Source organism: Lithobates pipiens, unplaced genomic scaffold (assembly GCF_037356315.1).
Source record: "Lithobates pipiens isolate NorthernLeopardFrog02 unplaced genomic scaffold, aLitPip1_a1.2 Scaffold_30, whole genome shotgun sequence".
In the NCBI taxonomy this organism is placed as follows: domain Eukaryota; kingdom Metazoa; phylum Chordata; class Amphibia; order Anura; family Ranidae; genus Lithobates; species Lithobates pipiens.
Genome location: NW_027507791.1, coordinates 62,817,319 through 62,832,709, shown reverse-complemented (window position 1 = coordinate 62,832,709; position 15,391 = coordinate 62,817,319). Strand labels below are relative to the sequence as shown.

The 15,391-nt window shown below is 43.4% G+C and overlaps 1 protein-coding gene across 1 annotated transcript in view; it reads right to left on the bottom strand.

Annotated features, from left to right (window-relative positions):
- Nucleotides 1-15,391, bottom strand: part of ESR2 (estrogen receptor 2) — a 189,946-nt gene that overhangs the window by 77,324 nt on the left and 97,231 nt on the right. Inside the window, exon 2 of the mRNA XM_077464349.1 lies at nucleotides 13,832-14,304. Coding sequence (XP_077320475.1) covers nucleotides 13,832-14,253 — 422 coding nt within the window. The 5' untranslated portion in view covers nucleotides 14,254-14,304. The remainder of the gene's footprint in view (nucleotides 1-13,831; nucleotides 14,305-15,391) is intronic.

Below are 15,391 nucleotides of genomic sequence, written 5' to 3'. Positions count from 1 at the left end.
TATGATTCTGGTATTCCCTATCTGCTGTATATACTAGTTTAGATTGTTGTTCTTTGTGGGTCACTGTTTGGTTGTTTGATTTGTTTTACACTGTTTGGTTTTGGAGGTGCGTTTATATCTGTGTTCACTCTCTTGATGGTATCCATAATAAAAGACTTGCAAACGTGGAGAAGTCATACTCTCACTTGGTAAAACATGCTTAAAATGAGTGTAATTCCCAGGCTTATTTACGTTTTACATTCCGTACCCATAACACTCCCACAGACATTCTTTAAACAAATATGAAGGGCTTTATGACCTTTGTATGGGAAGATAAACATTCCAGGTTGGCACACGAGATTTTGAGGAGACCAGAACGGGAGGGTGGGGTGGGACTCCTGGATATAGTGTTTTATTACAGAGCCATGGCCCTGGTTCATATAATGAACTGGTGCCATGAATCTGCTGGTAAAATTTGGGTGCCCTTGGATAAAACATTAGCAGGTAGGAACTTGGGCGGAACCCCCTTGAATCCGGCTTCTTATAGGGGGTTGTCAGAATATGCATAACCACTGATGAAGACAACACTATCCATTTGGGATAGAATGAACAGTACGGGAACGTTTGCCCCCCCCCCCCCATATCCCCTTTAACACCATTGGAAAGATTTCCCTGTTTTTCCCCAGGGGAAGATAAAGGGAGTTTAGATCTCTGTGGAATGGACAGGAAGGGTAATTGTGCTGGCGTAGCCCCACAGGGTAAATTGCTTCCATTGGTGGATTTGGTTTGAATACTGAGGGAATTACCAATGGCTGTATGGAAATACCGTCAACTGACAGACTTGTTCAATAAGTGGAAGCACCAGATCAGACCAGCGAACCCGCTTACTACTTTTGACAAATGGTGTGTTAACTTATCAGAGCCAGGTCATATGTTGTCTTGAATGTACAGGCTGGTTCTGAGCGCCCAAAATATGACAATTCCCTATTTCAGAATGGGAAAGAGAACTGGGCTATAATTTTACATCAGAGCAGATTAAAAGGCTGATGGGAGCGACACACCATACTTCAATAAGTTCCCATATACAGGAGATGTCTTAAGCCCCGTACACACGAGCGGACTTTTCAACATCCAAAGTCCGACGGACTGATTCCGTCAGACTATTCGATCGTGTGTGGGCTGCAACGGACTTTTGACTCGCCAAAGTCTGAAGGACTTTAGAATATGGAACATGCTTCAAATTTTTCCGAAGGAACTCCGCCGGACCCGGTCCCTTCGAAAAATGTGCTCGTGTGTATGCTATTCCGACGGACTAAAACCGACGCTAGGGCAGCTATTGGCTACTGGCTATGAACTTCCTTATTCGAATCCAGTCGTACGTCATCACGTTCGAATCCGTCGGAGTTTAGTGTGATTGTGTGTGGCCAAGTCCGCTCAGCCGAAAAGTCCATCAGAACTCTGTCGGAACTCCGGCAGAACTCCGGCAGAACTCCTTCGGAAGTCTGTCGGACATAAGTCCTCTTGTGTGTACGGGGCTTTAAAGTTCCTGACAAGATGGTTTTGTACACTGGTTCGATTGGCTCAGATATATCCATCAGCGGATGTTAACTGCTGGAGGGGATTTTCTGGGAGGAGATAACCCCTTGGATTAAGAAAATGACACTTAGACCTATAGAATTCTCTCCATTACATTTTCTTTTTCATGGGATGCCATCATCTTCTAGGTTTTATAAGAGAAGCGTTACTCCCCATTTGCTAAATGCAGCCAAAATATTGATACCTAGATTTTGAAAACAGTCTGGATGTCCCACTATAATGGATTGGAAAGGGGAGATAGAAAAAAATAAATGGAAGCAGAGAGATGGATACATATGGTTAAAGACCAACAGAATAAATGTAAAGATACATGGGCAGGATGGCTGGGATGGGAAATTGGGAGGAGGTGGGATTTTTTTTTTTTTTTTTGTGTTGTTTTTTGTGTCGTTTCTTTTTTCCTCCTCTGGGGGGCAGTGTAGAGATGATTGATGTCATTAAAGGAAGAGGATAATAGTAAATTAGGCACGGAATGGGCAACACGAAATGGAATCACATAAAGAAGGGTAGATTAAAATGAAAGGTGGAGAGGCGTAAAAATGAAATAGTAGAATGAGATTATATTGAATTAAAACACTAAACATAATAGGACACAAATAGTATTTCGAAATTATATACTTTTTTTTGTTTTTACTTATATATATTTTTTTATTACTTATTTTAAATTTTTTTTTTTTTGTATTGTTGGTTGTTTGACACATGTAATATGGCGCTGTAAAGCCCCCTTCTTAATTATACTTTGAATAATGTTTTGCACAAATTGAGTTTTGGTTATGGGTAGGCAAGTGGATGGGCTTTTTCCTTTTTATTTATTTTTCTCTCTTTTTTTCCTTTCTCTCTTTTGAAGAGGACATGATCAAGGATCTGGTGTGTTTTCTTGGGGTGGGGAGGTTAGTGTGGTGTAAGTTAATGAAAAGATTTATATAGATATATTGTGCAATGTGTATTTCTATATTGTCTTAATAAAGAAAAAGTGATTATACTATATCTGTGTTCACTTATCTTAATAAACGACATTACTTTTTTTTTTACCTTACATATATTTCGGTTTACTCTACACACTTTGGAATAAATTATTATATAAGCGATCTACACTATGGGTCTTTCCTCTTTCCTCCTATGTTTTATACAGTATGATTGACATCTTACTGGGAGCTGTTGACTTTGAGTATCTAGCCAGTGGAAGCAGTGCCACTATACTACTGCAAAGCGCTATTGACCTCTTCATACTGGTGAGGTCTGTTGAAGCAGGTGAGAGGACACCCACCAACCAATTAATCATAATTTTGGGGACATACCTTAAATAAAGGAATTCTTGCTGTTTCTCCTTTGGGGATGAATTAGGTCCAAATGAACTTTGGATTTTTCTCTCAAGAAGCCCTCTAAACCTCCTGTGTGGGGAATGACGAGTGCCAGGATGAATGACACCTACACCTGGTGCCAAAAATGTTTTTAATAGTAATGAAACTGCTATCTTCTATGATATATGATTTAATTTATTTGTATATAGGTACAGAACCATATTGTATAATATATGATCTGGTCTTCTGGAGAAGGAACGTGTAAAATGTTATGTTATGTCACCCCACCATATGATCCTATCTGATATTGTGGGAGTTATCTGTTTAATGTGATATTATATGAAATGGAAATTACAATCAACTTCAGTCTGCGAACTTAGGCCGCGTACACACAAGAGGATTGTCCGTCCAACTTAGTCCGCTGAAACCTGTTTCAGCGGACAATCCGCTCGTGTGTGGGCTCCGGCGGACTTTTTCAGTGGACAGTCTGGCGGACTAAGTCTTTCGGAATTTCCGTAATATTGTCCGTCCAAACTTGGTTTCAGCGGACAGTCCGCTCGTGAGTAGGCTAGTTCGACGGACTAAGTATGGCGCATGCTCAGAAAGGATTTACATGGCCGAAGGTTGCATTGCAGTGTATTGGACGTCGAATTTCTAGTCCCGTCGTACGTGCCGTACACGTCATCGCGCAAGCTTTCAGCGGACTGTCTGTTCGTCGTGTGTGGTCAAGTCCGTTCATTCAAAAGTAGGACGGACTGTCTGTCGGATTGTCTGACGGACTTAGTTGGACGGATAGTCCGCCCGTGTGTACGCGGCCTTATTTTCATCTTTGTTATAATAAAAATCTTTTGTATAAATGTTTTAGTAGACATTTCATGATTGATGTTTAAAAAGTACCATAAAGTCAGATTTTCGTGTAGAGATAAGAAAGCAACAACATTTAATTAAACTATGCAGGGAAAACACAGAATCATTTTATGTTATTTATGTGTCTAAGCCTTACACTGGCTCAGCTACATAATATCAGTGGAAATTCTTTAAAATTGTAACTGTGACGGGTTACTTATGTACTGGTAGAATAGTCTCACGTGATGGTGTGAACCAACCCCTCTCTATACTAGGACTTATCTAAGCAATAGAGCTGCCCAACTGCCTCATCAGGGACTTCAGTATATTTTCTTGTTATATAAACACGCTCTAGACCAGTGGTTCTCAACCTTTCTAGTGCTGTGACCCCTTGATAAAATTTCCCAAGTTGTGGGGACCCCTAACAGTAAAATTATTTTCTTAGCTTGGGTTGTCAGCACCCAAGGCAAGACAAGTAATTTGCGCCACTAACCCACAGACATTTAGCGCTCCCTGAGTTCCTTCCACTCGTGCAGTATTAAAACCTCTTAGGGTCCTTGCACACGGGGCAGATCAGTGCTGATCTGCCCCGTGGATATACGCTTGCTCAGAGGGGATGGCCAGAACGATCTCCGCTGAGCAGGAAGATGACAGGTCTGTCTCTGCACACTGTGCAGGGACGGACCTGTCACAGCGCCGCTCTCCCCTATGGTAGATCGGGTGACGACGGACCACAGTGTCCATCGTCACCCGATCAGATCCAATGACGGATTGGAAAAATAGCTTTTTCCTCCGTCACACTTTTTCGGATCGAAGCGGGTTGGGTGTCAGAGGACATGCCACCGCTGACATCCGACGCTCCATAGAGCTCCATGGAGTATCCGTTCAGGTCCGCCTGAAAAACTGACAGGCAGACCTGAACGGATCGCTAGTGTGAAAGGGGCCTTATGGTACATTTTAGGATGTACCACTCTTTGTCCTTGTTCTCCTTTCTTTCCCTTTTATCTCTCTCTATCCTAATTTCTTGTTTTTTTTCCTCCATCCCTCTCTCTAGCCGTCTTTCTTGTTCTTTCTCTTATTCTCTCTCTCCCTTTTTTTGTTCCTCCCCCTATTTTCCTCTCCCTTCCATGTTTTCTTTATTTTTAATTCCTTCTCTTACTATTTGGTGGGGGGGGGGGGGGGGATGGGGTGAGTGGCAGTGCTGGCGGGGAGTTGGGATGAGTGGCAGTGCTGGTGGGGGGTGTGATCAGTGGCAGTGCTGGGGGGAGTTCTGATCAGCCAACTTAGGTGCTCTTGATCAAGGTCATCTACTGATCTGAGAACTGTAGTGGGGACTTTTAATGGCAACTATAATCACAGGTAGTGTTACTCACTGTGTATCCAACTTCAGTACGTCTCCAGCTCTGTGGTGTCTCGTATCAGTGACGCCTATGCCTAAATCAGGAGATAGGGTCTCCTTTAGCATCTCCCACTTCACATTCCTCAGCAGTCAGTGGACCTCTAGTCTCTGCCCCCCACCCATGCCGTGAACTGAATGGGCAGCTGAGAAGAGACTGAGTGGGCAGCCGCGGGCTCCAGGAACAGCCCAGTTAGGCAGCAACAGGCTCCAAGGACAGTCCTACTGGGCGTCTGCGAAGAGGCTGGGAGAGCAGTGCGGGCTTCAGGAACAGCCCAGGATTCGATGAGCCCTGGCAAATCGTCATTCAACCCCTAGGTTGAGAACCACTGCTCTAGACAGTAATGCTGCACTACTTACTACAGAACTAAACTCTTTACTCTACTCCCATAAAAAACAAGAAAAACGTGAGTCCATGAAGAACTATATAGACATATAACAGTTAAGAAAAAAAAATCAGTCCCAATAATCAATACATCTGTTTCAACCACGAAGATGCAATTAAAGCCAGAAACGATTAGTGGATCTCTGAAGAAACGACTTTGATGGTATAAATAAAGAATGGGTACTCTTACCAGAGCCAATGGACCTACGTGTCAGCGACACCAGGTCAAACGAGCGTAACTGGATAAACACATGTAGCACTAACCCCCGAAGGAGCTGCTGGTTAGATTGGGCTTACCGTTACCTTCTTTCTCCTCACTTCACGTCTAGGGGTGTCCCGTGGTAGATGGCCCAGTAACTTGAGAGACTGAAGACAGATCCACTTAAATTTTGATTTTATTTGCAAAAACTTAGACAATGAACAATCTCTTAACATGGGATCAGAGGGTTGGAAAGGAAGTTCAGGTACTCTTAGTGTCAAAGTCAATGTTGAAGAACTTGCTTACTTTGACTGCATCCAGAGAATAGCCATTTGCAACTGGATGTTCACTCAAGTTGAACAGTCCCTCTCTCACAAGGCCTAGCAGCCAACAAGGTGCTTACTCAGGAACAAGTCTCTGCCACAGACGTTGTTGTAGAACATACAAGAATAAATCTCTGCCACAGATGTTTTTGTAGAACATGTAGGAAAACTGAACTTGTAGAACACTCATGTGATACCTGGATCTTTCAGCCAGCTTGGCGATATCCATGAGACCGGATTCTCTTAGGTACTTCAGCCCTTCCAGGCTCTTGCTAAGAAACCAACCCATATGTTGTCTTCTTCTGAAGAGTCCTCCCCTGGAATGCTATGAAGTTAATGGGTCTCTCCCAAAGCAGAGAAGGCACCCAACCACCTCAAAATCCTCCTTTAGTTTCCTTGCCTCGGGCTAGCCAGCCCCGAGATGACAAGATAGGGTGGATCCGCACCCCAGGCCATAGCTTTCCTGGGGGCTGGTCAGGAGGACCAGTACCATGAAGTTAGTACATCCTTCTGGACCGGAACCCCGAACCACGTGACGTCCGCATCCTAAATACCCTCTCCCATAAAGCACAGCAGGAGCGCCACTCCCACTGGGCGGGCTCCAAGAGAGAGTAACTTAAGCACCCAACCAGACTATAGTTCCATGCCTGCCAGAAGAGACAGTGCCCCCTGTGGTCAGGCTGAACATCTCATAGTCCAGTCAGACTGATGCTGAAGTCCAAATTTAGTAAATTGTACCCAAACCAAACTGCAGTTCAGGTGTAACCTTAAATTTGGAAAACACATAGCGCATGCTCTTCAGGAGCCGGCGCTACACACTCACCCTGCTAATTTAGACAATGTCCTCATCGTCTGGGAAAGACAAATGAAAAAAACCCAGAGACAACAAACTAGCTCTATCCATAAAAAAAACCTAAAGTATCTGAACGTTGAGGTAGGAATGGGAAGAGGGAAGGAAAAAACAATAAACTTTCCAGTATTATGAAAATACATTGTTTAAACACAGAATTATCATACATAAAGATTACCACCCAAACCTATCTACCTAAACCACCCATTCTCCGGCAGCTTGATAGATGCTCCTTGGTGAATTCTAAAAGAGAAAGAAAACATGCAAACAACACTTTATACACAGACTATTAGAAGGCAGGGTTCCATCCAATCTCAATGGATCCCTCTCCTCTAAACCTTAAAACTTTTAAAACTTCTGCAGTACTACGTAGTGGTTTGAGCCACTAAGGTGCAGTCTCTTTCTAGAACAGGTTCTGTGCCCAGTAAAGTAATCTTGACACAACAATTTTTTTTTCTTTAACTGGCCCTGTCTAACTATCCAATAGTTCTGTAGTTCCAGCAGAAAATGCAAAAACATAAAGACCAAGAGAAACTCTCCTTGCAAATTCAAAGACTTGACTGAGGAACAGTTCACCAGTAGAAACAGGGATCAGGGAAAGTTAAATCTTTCCCCTGTGCATCCACAGTGGTAATGAAATAAACGGCACTGTCTTTGTCCGGTCTGCAAATCACAACTTTGTCTCCATAAATATGCCGACCATAACTCCAATGCTGTAGACATCCAACAAACCGTTCATACAGCTCCGGTAAAAAAAGCCTTTTTGCGAAGCGGCTTTGGTACTTTTAAGTAGTTCCAGACATCGTCCTGCACCATGCCTCGTGGTTCTCCTCAATAATATTCATAATGTCCCTTGGGACATAGGGGAATTCCAACCTGTACTCATTTGCTATTCTCTTATGAAGGAATCGCTGTGACCTTGCAAGTCTTGGCAGTGTGCGGGCGCTTCTTTCTCCGGCAGTATGCAGGAATTTGGAGACCGATGCACTAACGTGGCAGAGTACCTTTGAAGTGTGGGCAAATTCATCGGTTTAGGGAGAGTCACATTTACCGTGATGGGGTTTTCCACACTCGGCGGCGTTCCACCCCCTGAGGTTAAAGATAGCCAGTCCAAAACATCTGTACAAGTGGCGGCTACATCATCCCTTCCAGCCTACAACAAGTCCCAAAAATGTAATCGTCCCCAGTGTCTGACGAAGACTCTAACTATCAATCTCGATATTCCTCTGGCGGGAAATAATTCACTAGAGATTTACTTACAGTCTGAGCTTTTCCCGAAGCAACCTTCTTCTGCCAATTGGGTCCAGCCGAACTCGGTAGCGGTTTTCCATGTCGGTTCCGGGAAGACCTTGTATGCCCCACTTTCTCCAAAGGAGGCATGGTAATTTCAGTAATGGTAGTAGAAGCAGTGTCCATCTGCTCCAAAGTGGTCTCTTCGGCCGTCGCAGTGGTGAAAGTAGCGGCATCTCTCTCAGAGGTGTCAGTAACTACAGGTATCACCGCTGTTGAAGGCCTCACTGAAGGGGCAAAGATGGCCGACTCCTCGGTTGTCACGCCCGTGGCCCAGTCCACGCGGTAAGCCCTTGGTAGTGCAATTGACTGCTCCACTTTAAAGAAATACTCCCCACAGGCAGAACAATGGACAAATGGCCAGGGGTTCACGAACAGTCTCTCACACTTTCCACACAACATCCCCAGGGCCTCAACATCTCCTGATGCGTACAGGACAAACCGCCCTTGAGGGGCCAGATGAATCCCTGTATCGGTCAGAGTAGCTCCCAGAAGTCTCACTCCCATCATACCTTCTCTCAACGGCATAAGGGGTCCCATGCTGGGTGGCATTTCCGGAGCTTGAAACATTTTCACGTTGAGAGCCTTTTCCTCCAACACTGTGAGAGACAAACTAGACTAGCTTCTTCTCCCTCCGCAACACACTCTCATGTGGTGCCTCGTGCAGAAAAAGAACAGCGCAGACTCCTCCCACTGATTGCTTGGGCTGCGTAACTTCTCTGGCTTTTCGGCAAGGGCTCCTCCCATGATTACACACCTCAGTGAAAGTCTGAATAAAATGGATTTTATTTGCAAAAACATAGACAATGAACAGTCTCTTAACATGGGATCAGAGGGTTGGAAAGGAAGTTCAGGTACTCTTAGTGTCAAAGTCAATGCTGAAGAACTTACTCACTTTGACTGCATCCAGAGAATAGCCATTCGCAACTGGATGTTCACTCAAGTTGGACAGTCCCTCTCACAAGGCCTAGCAGCCAACAAGGTGCTTACTCAGGAACAAGTCTCTGCCACAGACGTTGTTGTAGAACATACAAGAATAAGTCTCTGCCACAGACTTTTTTTAGAACACGTAGGAAAACTGAACTTGTAGAACACACTTGTCTGATACCTGGATCTTTCAGCCAGCTTGGTGATATCCACCAGACCGGATTCTCTTAGGTATTTCAGCCCTTCCAGGCTCTTGCTAAGAAACCAACCCGTACGTGGTCTTCTTCTGAAGTGTCCTCCCCTGGAATGCTATGAAGTTAATGGGTCTCTCCCAAACCAGAAACGGCACCCAACTACCTCAGAATCCTCCTTTCGTTTTCTTGTCTCAGGCTAGCCAGCCCCGAGACGACAAGATCGGGTGGATCCGCACCCCAGGCCATAGCCTTCCTGGGAGCTGGTCAGGAGGACCAGGACCATGAAGTCAGTACATCCTTCTGGACCGGAACCCTGAACCACGTGACGTCCGCATCTTAAATACCCTCTCCCAGAAAGCACAGCAAGAGCGCCACTCCCACTGGGTGGGCTCCGAGAGAGAGTAACTTAAGCACCCAACCAGACCATAGTTCCATGTCTGCCAGAAGCGACAGTGGCCCCTGTGGTCAGGCTGAACATCTCATAGTCCAGTCAGACTGGTTTGGGTACAATTGTCTAAGTTTGGACTTCAGCATCAAACTGCAGTTCAGGTGTAACCTTAAATTTGAAAAACACATAGCGCATGCTCTTCAGGAGCTGGTGCTACACACATGATGATGTAGAGACAGCAGGCCACCAGGGGTCCCTCAATCGATGTGGAATGATCCACGATGACCTCAGGGAATACAGTGGAGATGGGAGATGGGAACTTCCCAACAGATCTTATATTCATCAGCTGTCTCGCACAGGAGATTCTCGGAGCTCCAGTGTCCAAAGGTATACATCCACACTTTTTAGCCTTTATAATGTGAAACTTTAGCAAACAGAGGAGAGAACAGAGGAGAGAAAGACGAATCATGCTTAGTGGAAAGCAACCTTGCTTTCCACTAAGCATGATTCGTCTTTCTCTCCTCTATTTACTACAGTTTCACATTCTTTTGTTTCTTCAGCGATCCACTAATCGTTTCTGGCTTAAATTGCATCATCGTGGTTGAGACAGACGTATTGATTATTGATTATTGGGAATGATCTTTTTTTGCACATTTTCCCAGAAAAAACAAACATTTCTCATTACAAGTCCAGGCTGAGAAAATACATAGAAAAGGTTTGCTTATAAGGTTAGGTAATACAGGATGTGGCACCCTTCCTACTAATCTTGGCTAAATTCTGGCACTACCCTTTCTTGAAGTTAGTTAGAAGCTGCCCACCGACAATGTGAATATTAAATCCCAGTATTAAATATAAACATTTTCAAGTATCACATAAAAAAAAATAGCTGTCATGGTGCCACAAGCCTTCTTCATGGCAAAGTGTTGCCTAAAGCTAGGAGCTTGCCAGTAAATCTGCTAAAGGGATGGGGGCTAATGTCTCCCGAGCACAGAACGGAGAAAATTCAAACAATAGAAGAATGCCAAGAAATCTGCAGTGACTGCACATGTGCCTCTTGCCAGCCTGGCAAAGAAAAGTTGTCAGAGGATAGCAATGAGACGTTTTTTATAATGTTTCTCGCTATCTATGGACCAAATGTAAGATGAATTTAATAATTTCAGGAATATTATGACTTTAAATAGTTTGTTTGGGACAAGCTAGCCCTAACAAATTATTTCCTTTACTAATCTATGCACAGGTACTGCGGCATGGTGGCACGATCCCGCAAATCGCTGTATGTGTACGTCGGCTCAGGGACTCGCTACTGTGGATGCGTGCTCCCATTGGCTAGCGGGAGTACAGCGTTGCATGACCACCAATTGTCAGTTAAAGCGTGCCGTATCACAAAAAATGGCCTGGTCAGGAAGTGGGTAAATCCTTCCGCGGCTGAAGTGGTTAAAATCATAGTATGCCTGAAGTTAGGGTCCTTGCACATTATACTGATATATTTACACTGGATCTTGCTTGCAGAAAGTTTCTGTGTAAAAAGCATGTTTATGGTGTGTATAGTACTTGGGTTTAGACACATAAACAGCTATATATGTTTATGTGCATTAAAGTTCCAGGATGCTTCATTTAGCATCCAGAATTGAAGGTCGTTTAATTTACGTGTCTACACATAAAATAAAATACGGCCAGTAACTCAGATTTTTGGATTCTATTTTACTGACGTGACCGCAGCCCAGAGAAGACAAATGGGATAATTTGCTAAACCTGGAGAGTGCAAAATCTGCTACAGCTCTGCATAGAAAACAATCAGATTCCAAGTTTTTTGTCAAAGCTTAATTGAACAAGCTGCAGTTAGAAGCTGATTGGATAACCATGCACAGCTGAACCAGATTTTGCACTCTAGTAAATCAACCCAAATAAGTTGCATTCAGATAAGAAAAAAAAAAAAGAAAAAAGACTGAACGCCTTGAAAAAATGCATTTTGGCGCACGTGTGCAGGAGCCCTTAATTCACATAATTCATCTTTATTAGTTACAGAGTTACTTGGTAAGTGAGGTTGAAGAAAGACAAGTCCATCAAGTTCAACCTATGTGTGTGATTATATGTCAGTATTACATTGTATATCCCATATGTTGCGGTCGTTCGGGTGCTTATCTAATAGTTTCTTGAAACTATCAATAGCCCTTGATGAGACCACCGCCTGTGGAAGGGAATCACACATCCTTGCCGCTCTTACAGTAAAGAATCCTCTACATAGTTTATGGTTAAACCTCTTTTCTTCAACCTTTCATAATAACTAATATCCTCCAGAACCTTTATTAGCTTTGTTGCCCTTCTTGTACTCGCTCCGTTTCCAGTACATCTTTCCTGAGGACTGGTGCCCAGAACTGGACAGCATATTCTAGGTGCAGCTGGACCAGAGTCTTGTAGAGCGGGAGAATTATCGTTTTATCTCTGGAATTAATTCCCTTTTTAATGCATGCCAATATTCTGTTTGCTTTTTTAGCAGCAGCTTGGCATTACCATTGCCATTATTCACTGAGTCTAAAAAATGTAACTGATAAAACAGAACATCAAGGGTGTTCAGATTATACTGCTTTAAACCCATGCAGCAACTTTGGAAAAGCAGCAGATAACTCTGGAAAAGTGTGAATTATAATCCAGCTATTTACCTCTTATTACTATTGGTTTTCTTTCTCTTATGCTCCAACTCCCTTTCTCACCCTTTGGCTCTCACTACTTACTATACACACACCCATAGCTGCATTCCCACATACAGGGCAAGCTCCAATGATTTCCTGCCTTGCCTATTAGTCCACCTGCCTGTTTGTCACCAGGCAAAGGTCAAAAAGAAAAAATAATACCCTGCAATGACAAGTCTACATTTACACGGACCACCATTAGTTCAGGGACATTAGTGTAAATGCCCCACTTTATTAGTGGTCCTTGTAAGTGCCCCTGTTACATTAGTGGTCAATGTAAATGTCCCTGTTACATTTGTGGTCAATGTAAATGCCCCTCTTACCTTTGTGATAAATGTAAATGCCCCGGTTACATTTGTGATCAATGTAAAGGCCCCTTTACATTTGTGATCAATGTAAATGCCTGTTACATTTCTGATCAATGTAAATGCCCCTGTTACATTTGTGATTGATTGAAATGTCCCTGTTACATTTGTGATCAATGTAAATGTCCCTGTTACATTAGTGGAAAGTGTATATGCTCCTATTACACTTGTGGTCAGTGTAAATACTTCTGTTATGTTGGTGGTCCGTGTAAATTCCCTGTTACTTTAGTGGTCAGTGTAAACGCCTCTGTTATATTGGTAGTCATTGTACTTATTACATTGTTGGTCAGTATAAATGCCCCTATTACATTAGTGGAACATGTAAATTCCCTGTTACATTTGAGGTCAGTGCAAATGTCTGTCTTACACTGTTAGTAAATGTCTATGTTACCTTGATGGCCAGTGTAAATGCCCCTGTTACATTGGTGGAAAGTGTAAATATCCCTGTTGCAATGGGGTTCATTGTAAAATGAGGAGCTTTTATCAGAACACTGAAGTTCCTGAATGGTTTTGCAGGGGCTGCATATTGGGGGGGGGGTACTGTTGGAGGCTGCATATATATAGGCTGCACATTGGTGGTAGTTGTATAAAGGGGTCGGGGGGTGCTTATGAGAGGAACTGGACGTGCATAATTGGGAGAGTGGATGTACATGAGAGAGGCTGAGGATGAGCTGATTTGATGTTGATAGTTAATAAAAAACACTTCTGGTTTTCCTGGGTTATGTAATGTATTTTAGTGTGATATAGTTTGCTGTTGCTGGTTGATCTGCTATTGTGATGCTACTGCAGTTTGACATGGAATGTTGGAATATGTTATAACATATTTGGCTCAGTTTCACATAACATGATTGTTTTTGCATTGAAATGGTAATTTTCTAATAAATATATAAAATATTTTTAGCCATGTGTCTGTTTTAGCTTTGAAAATACAAACTGTTATAGCTTAGTGTGGGTGGTCTGAACATAACATTTGCACAGGGCCACCTTGTTGACTTTGTCCACCACTACTAGTGTCTTGTATTGCTGGACTCTATAGGAACTGCTAATGCTGCGATGGCCTTTGTTGTGCCTTTGTATGTGAAGTGTTGGAGTCTTGTGATCTTACCGGTTAATTGGCAGAACATGTTCTTCTGGTTTGGCTTCAAACCATGGGCTCCTGGGTGGCTCTGCATACAACAGCGAGGACTGGCAATGTAAAGTTACTGGGGACATATGATCCGGAGCTGTCCACATTAAACTTGGGCTCATAGTTTGTCTCATAATGGAACTCTCAGAATCACTAGAATTTCCTGGTACGTTGTAGTTTATAACAGAAGGGCTGCAGAAAGCTATAGAGGAATAGTCATGTCTGTTTTCCATATATGGAGAAAGGTACACCGGACTCTGGTCTACTGTCATGAGGTTCTGATTGGCACTGTACTCAGGAGATGCCAAGGTGGCTGGAGAACTTTTGATGTCGCCTTTCATATGTCCACTATGTTGCATGGGCTGCAACTGACAGAACTCCTTGTGCATGTATGCCGACATGATGATTGAAGATTCAATTCTGCTTCTTAAAAAGTCATTGTTTCCAGTTCACTAGGATAGAAGACAGATCGTGTTATTAATAGAACAAACTTCCTACATATAAAATGTCTTCTAATAGCCACTGTAGGTTAGCAGACCTGAGAAACCTAGGTACAGTATCTGGGTACCAGAATTCAAGAGAAAAATAAGACACAGGTCAATACTTTTTGTGTTTTTTTTTTTTTACCACAGACTGTTAGCTCGGAGAAAGAGGCTTTAAAGTGGTTGTAAACTTAGATTAAGGCTTACCTTTAGGTCCAAGAAATATCTCCTAAACCTACACGGTTTAGGAGATATTTTCCCAAAGACAGGCACTGCTGTCTACGGCGCATGCGCCGTAGACAGCGGCGCGCAGGCGAACTGAGCGCACTGCTGTCAACGGCGATATGCCGCGAGTGGCGGCTCCCGTGTGCATGCGCGGGAGTGACGTCATCGCGGCTTCGCCGAATGACAGTGGCGGAGCAGCGAGACCCACCGAGAAGATGGATGCTCTGGACTACAGGGGACAGCTGTGACTTCGCTGGCTCCTGTGTCAGGTAAGTGACACATAATGGACTACTATGCGATGCATAGTAGTCCATTATGCTTTACCTTTGCAGGGAATCAAAGAGGAAGTAAACCCATCAGGGTTTACTTCCTCTTTAAAGCTGAACTCCAGGCAAACACACAAATGTATGGATGGGATTGGTTTTATCTGCCAAAGGATTTGTATTTCTCTCCATCCAGTATATAGTTAAAGTGTTACTAAACCCGGGACCCTGCATTCACTATATCTGGTCTCCCACAGTACATAGAACATGAAAATGCAATCATTTTAGTAAATATAATCTAAATACCTTTTCTAATCAGCAGTATATAGCAGGCTTGTGACTTCTATCAGTGATTGGTTAAAGCTTGTAGGAGGAGTTTTCAATGCACTGAGCTGTCCTATCAGGATCCAGGTCCCCTGACCCTTTGTCTGGACAGTGCTGATTGGCCCTGTGTTGATCACTTGCACTCTCCCCAAAAAAAACAAAGCTTTCTAGCAATACACACCAAACATGTACAGCCTGACTCCCGTAACTCTGTTTTATCTGGACCTGTTCTGGAGTCAGTGGAA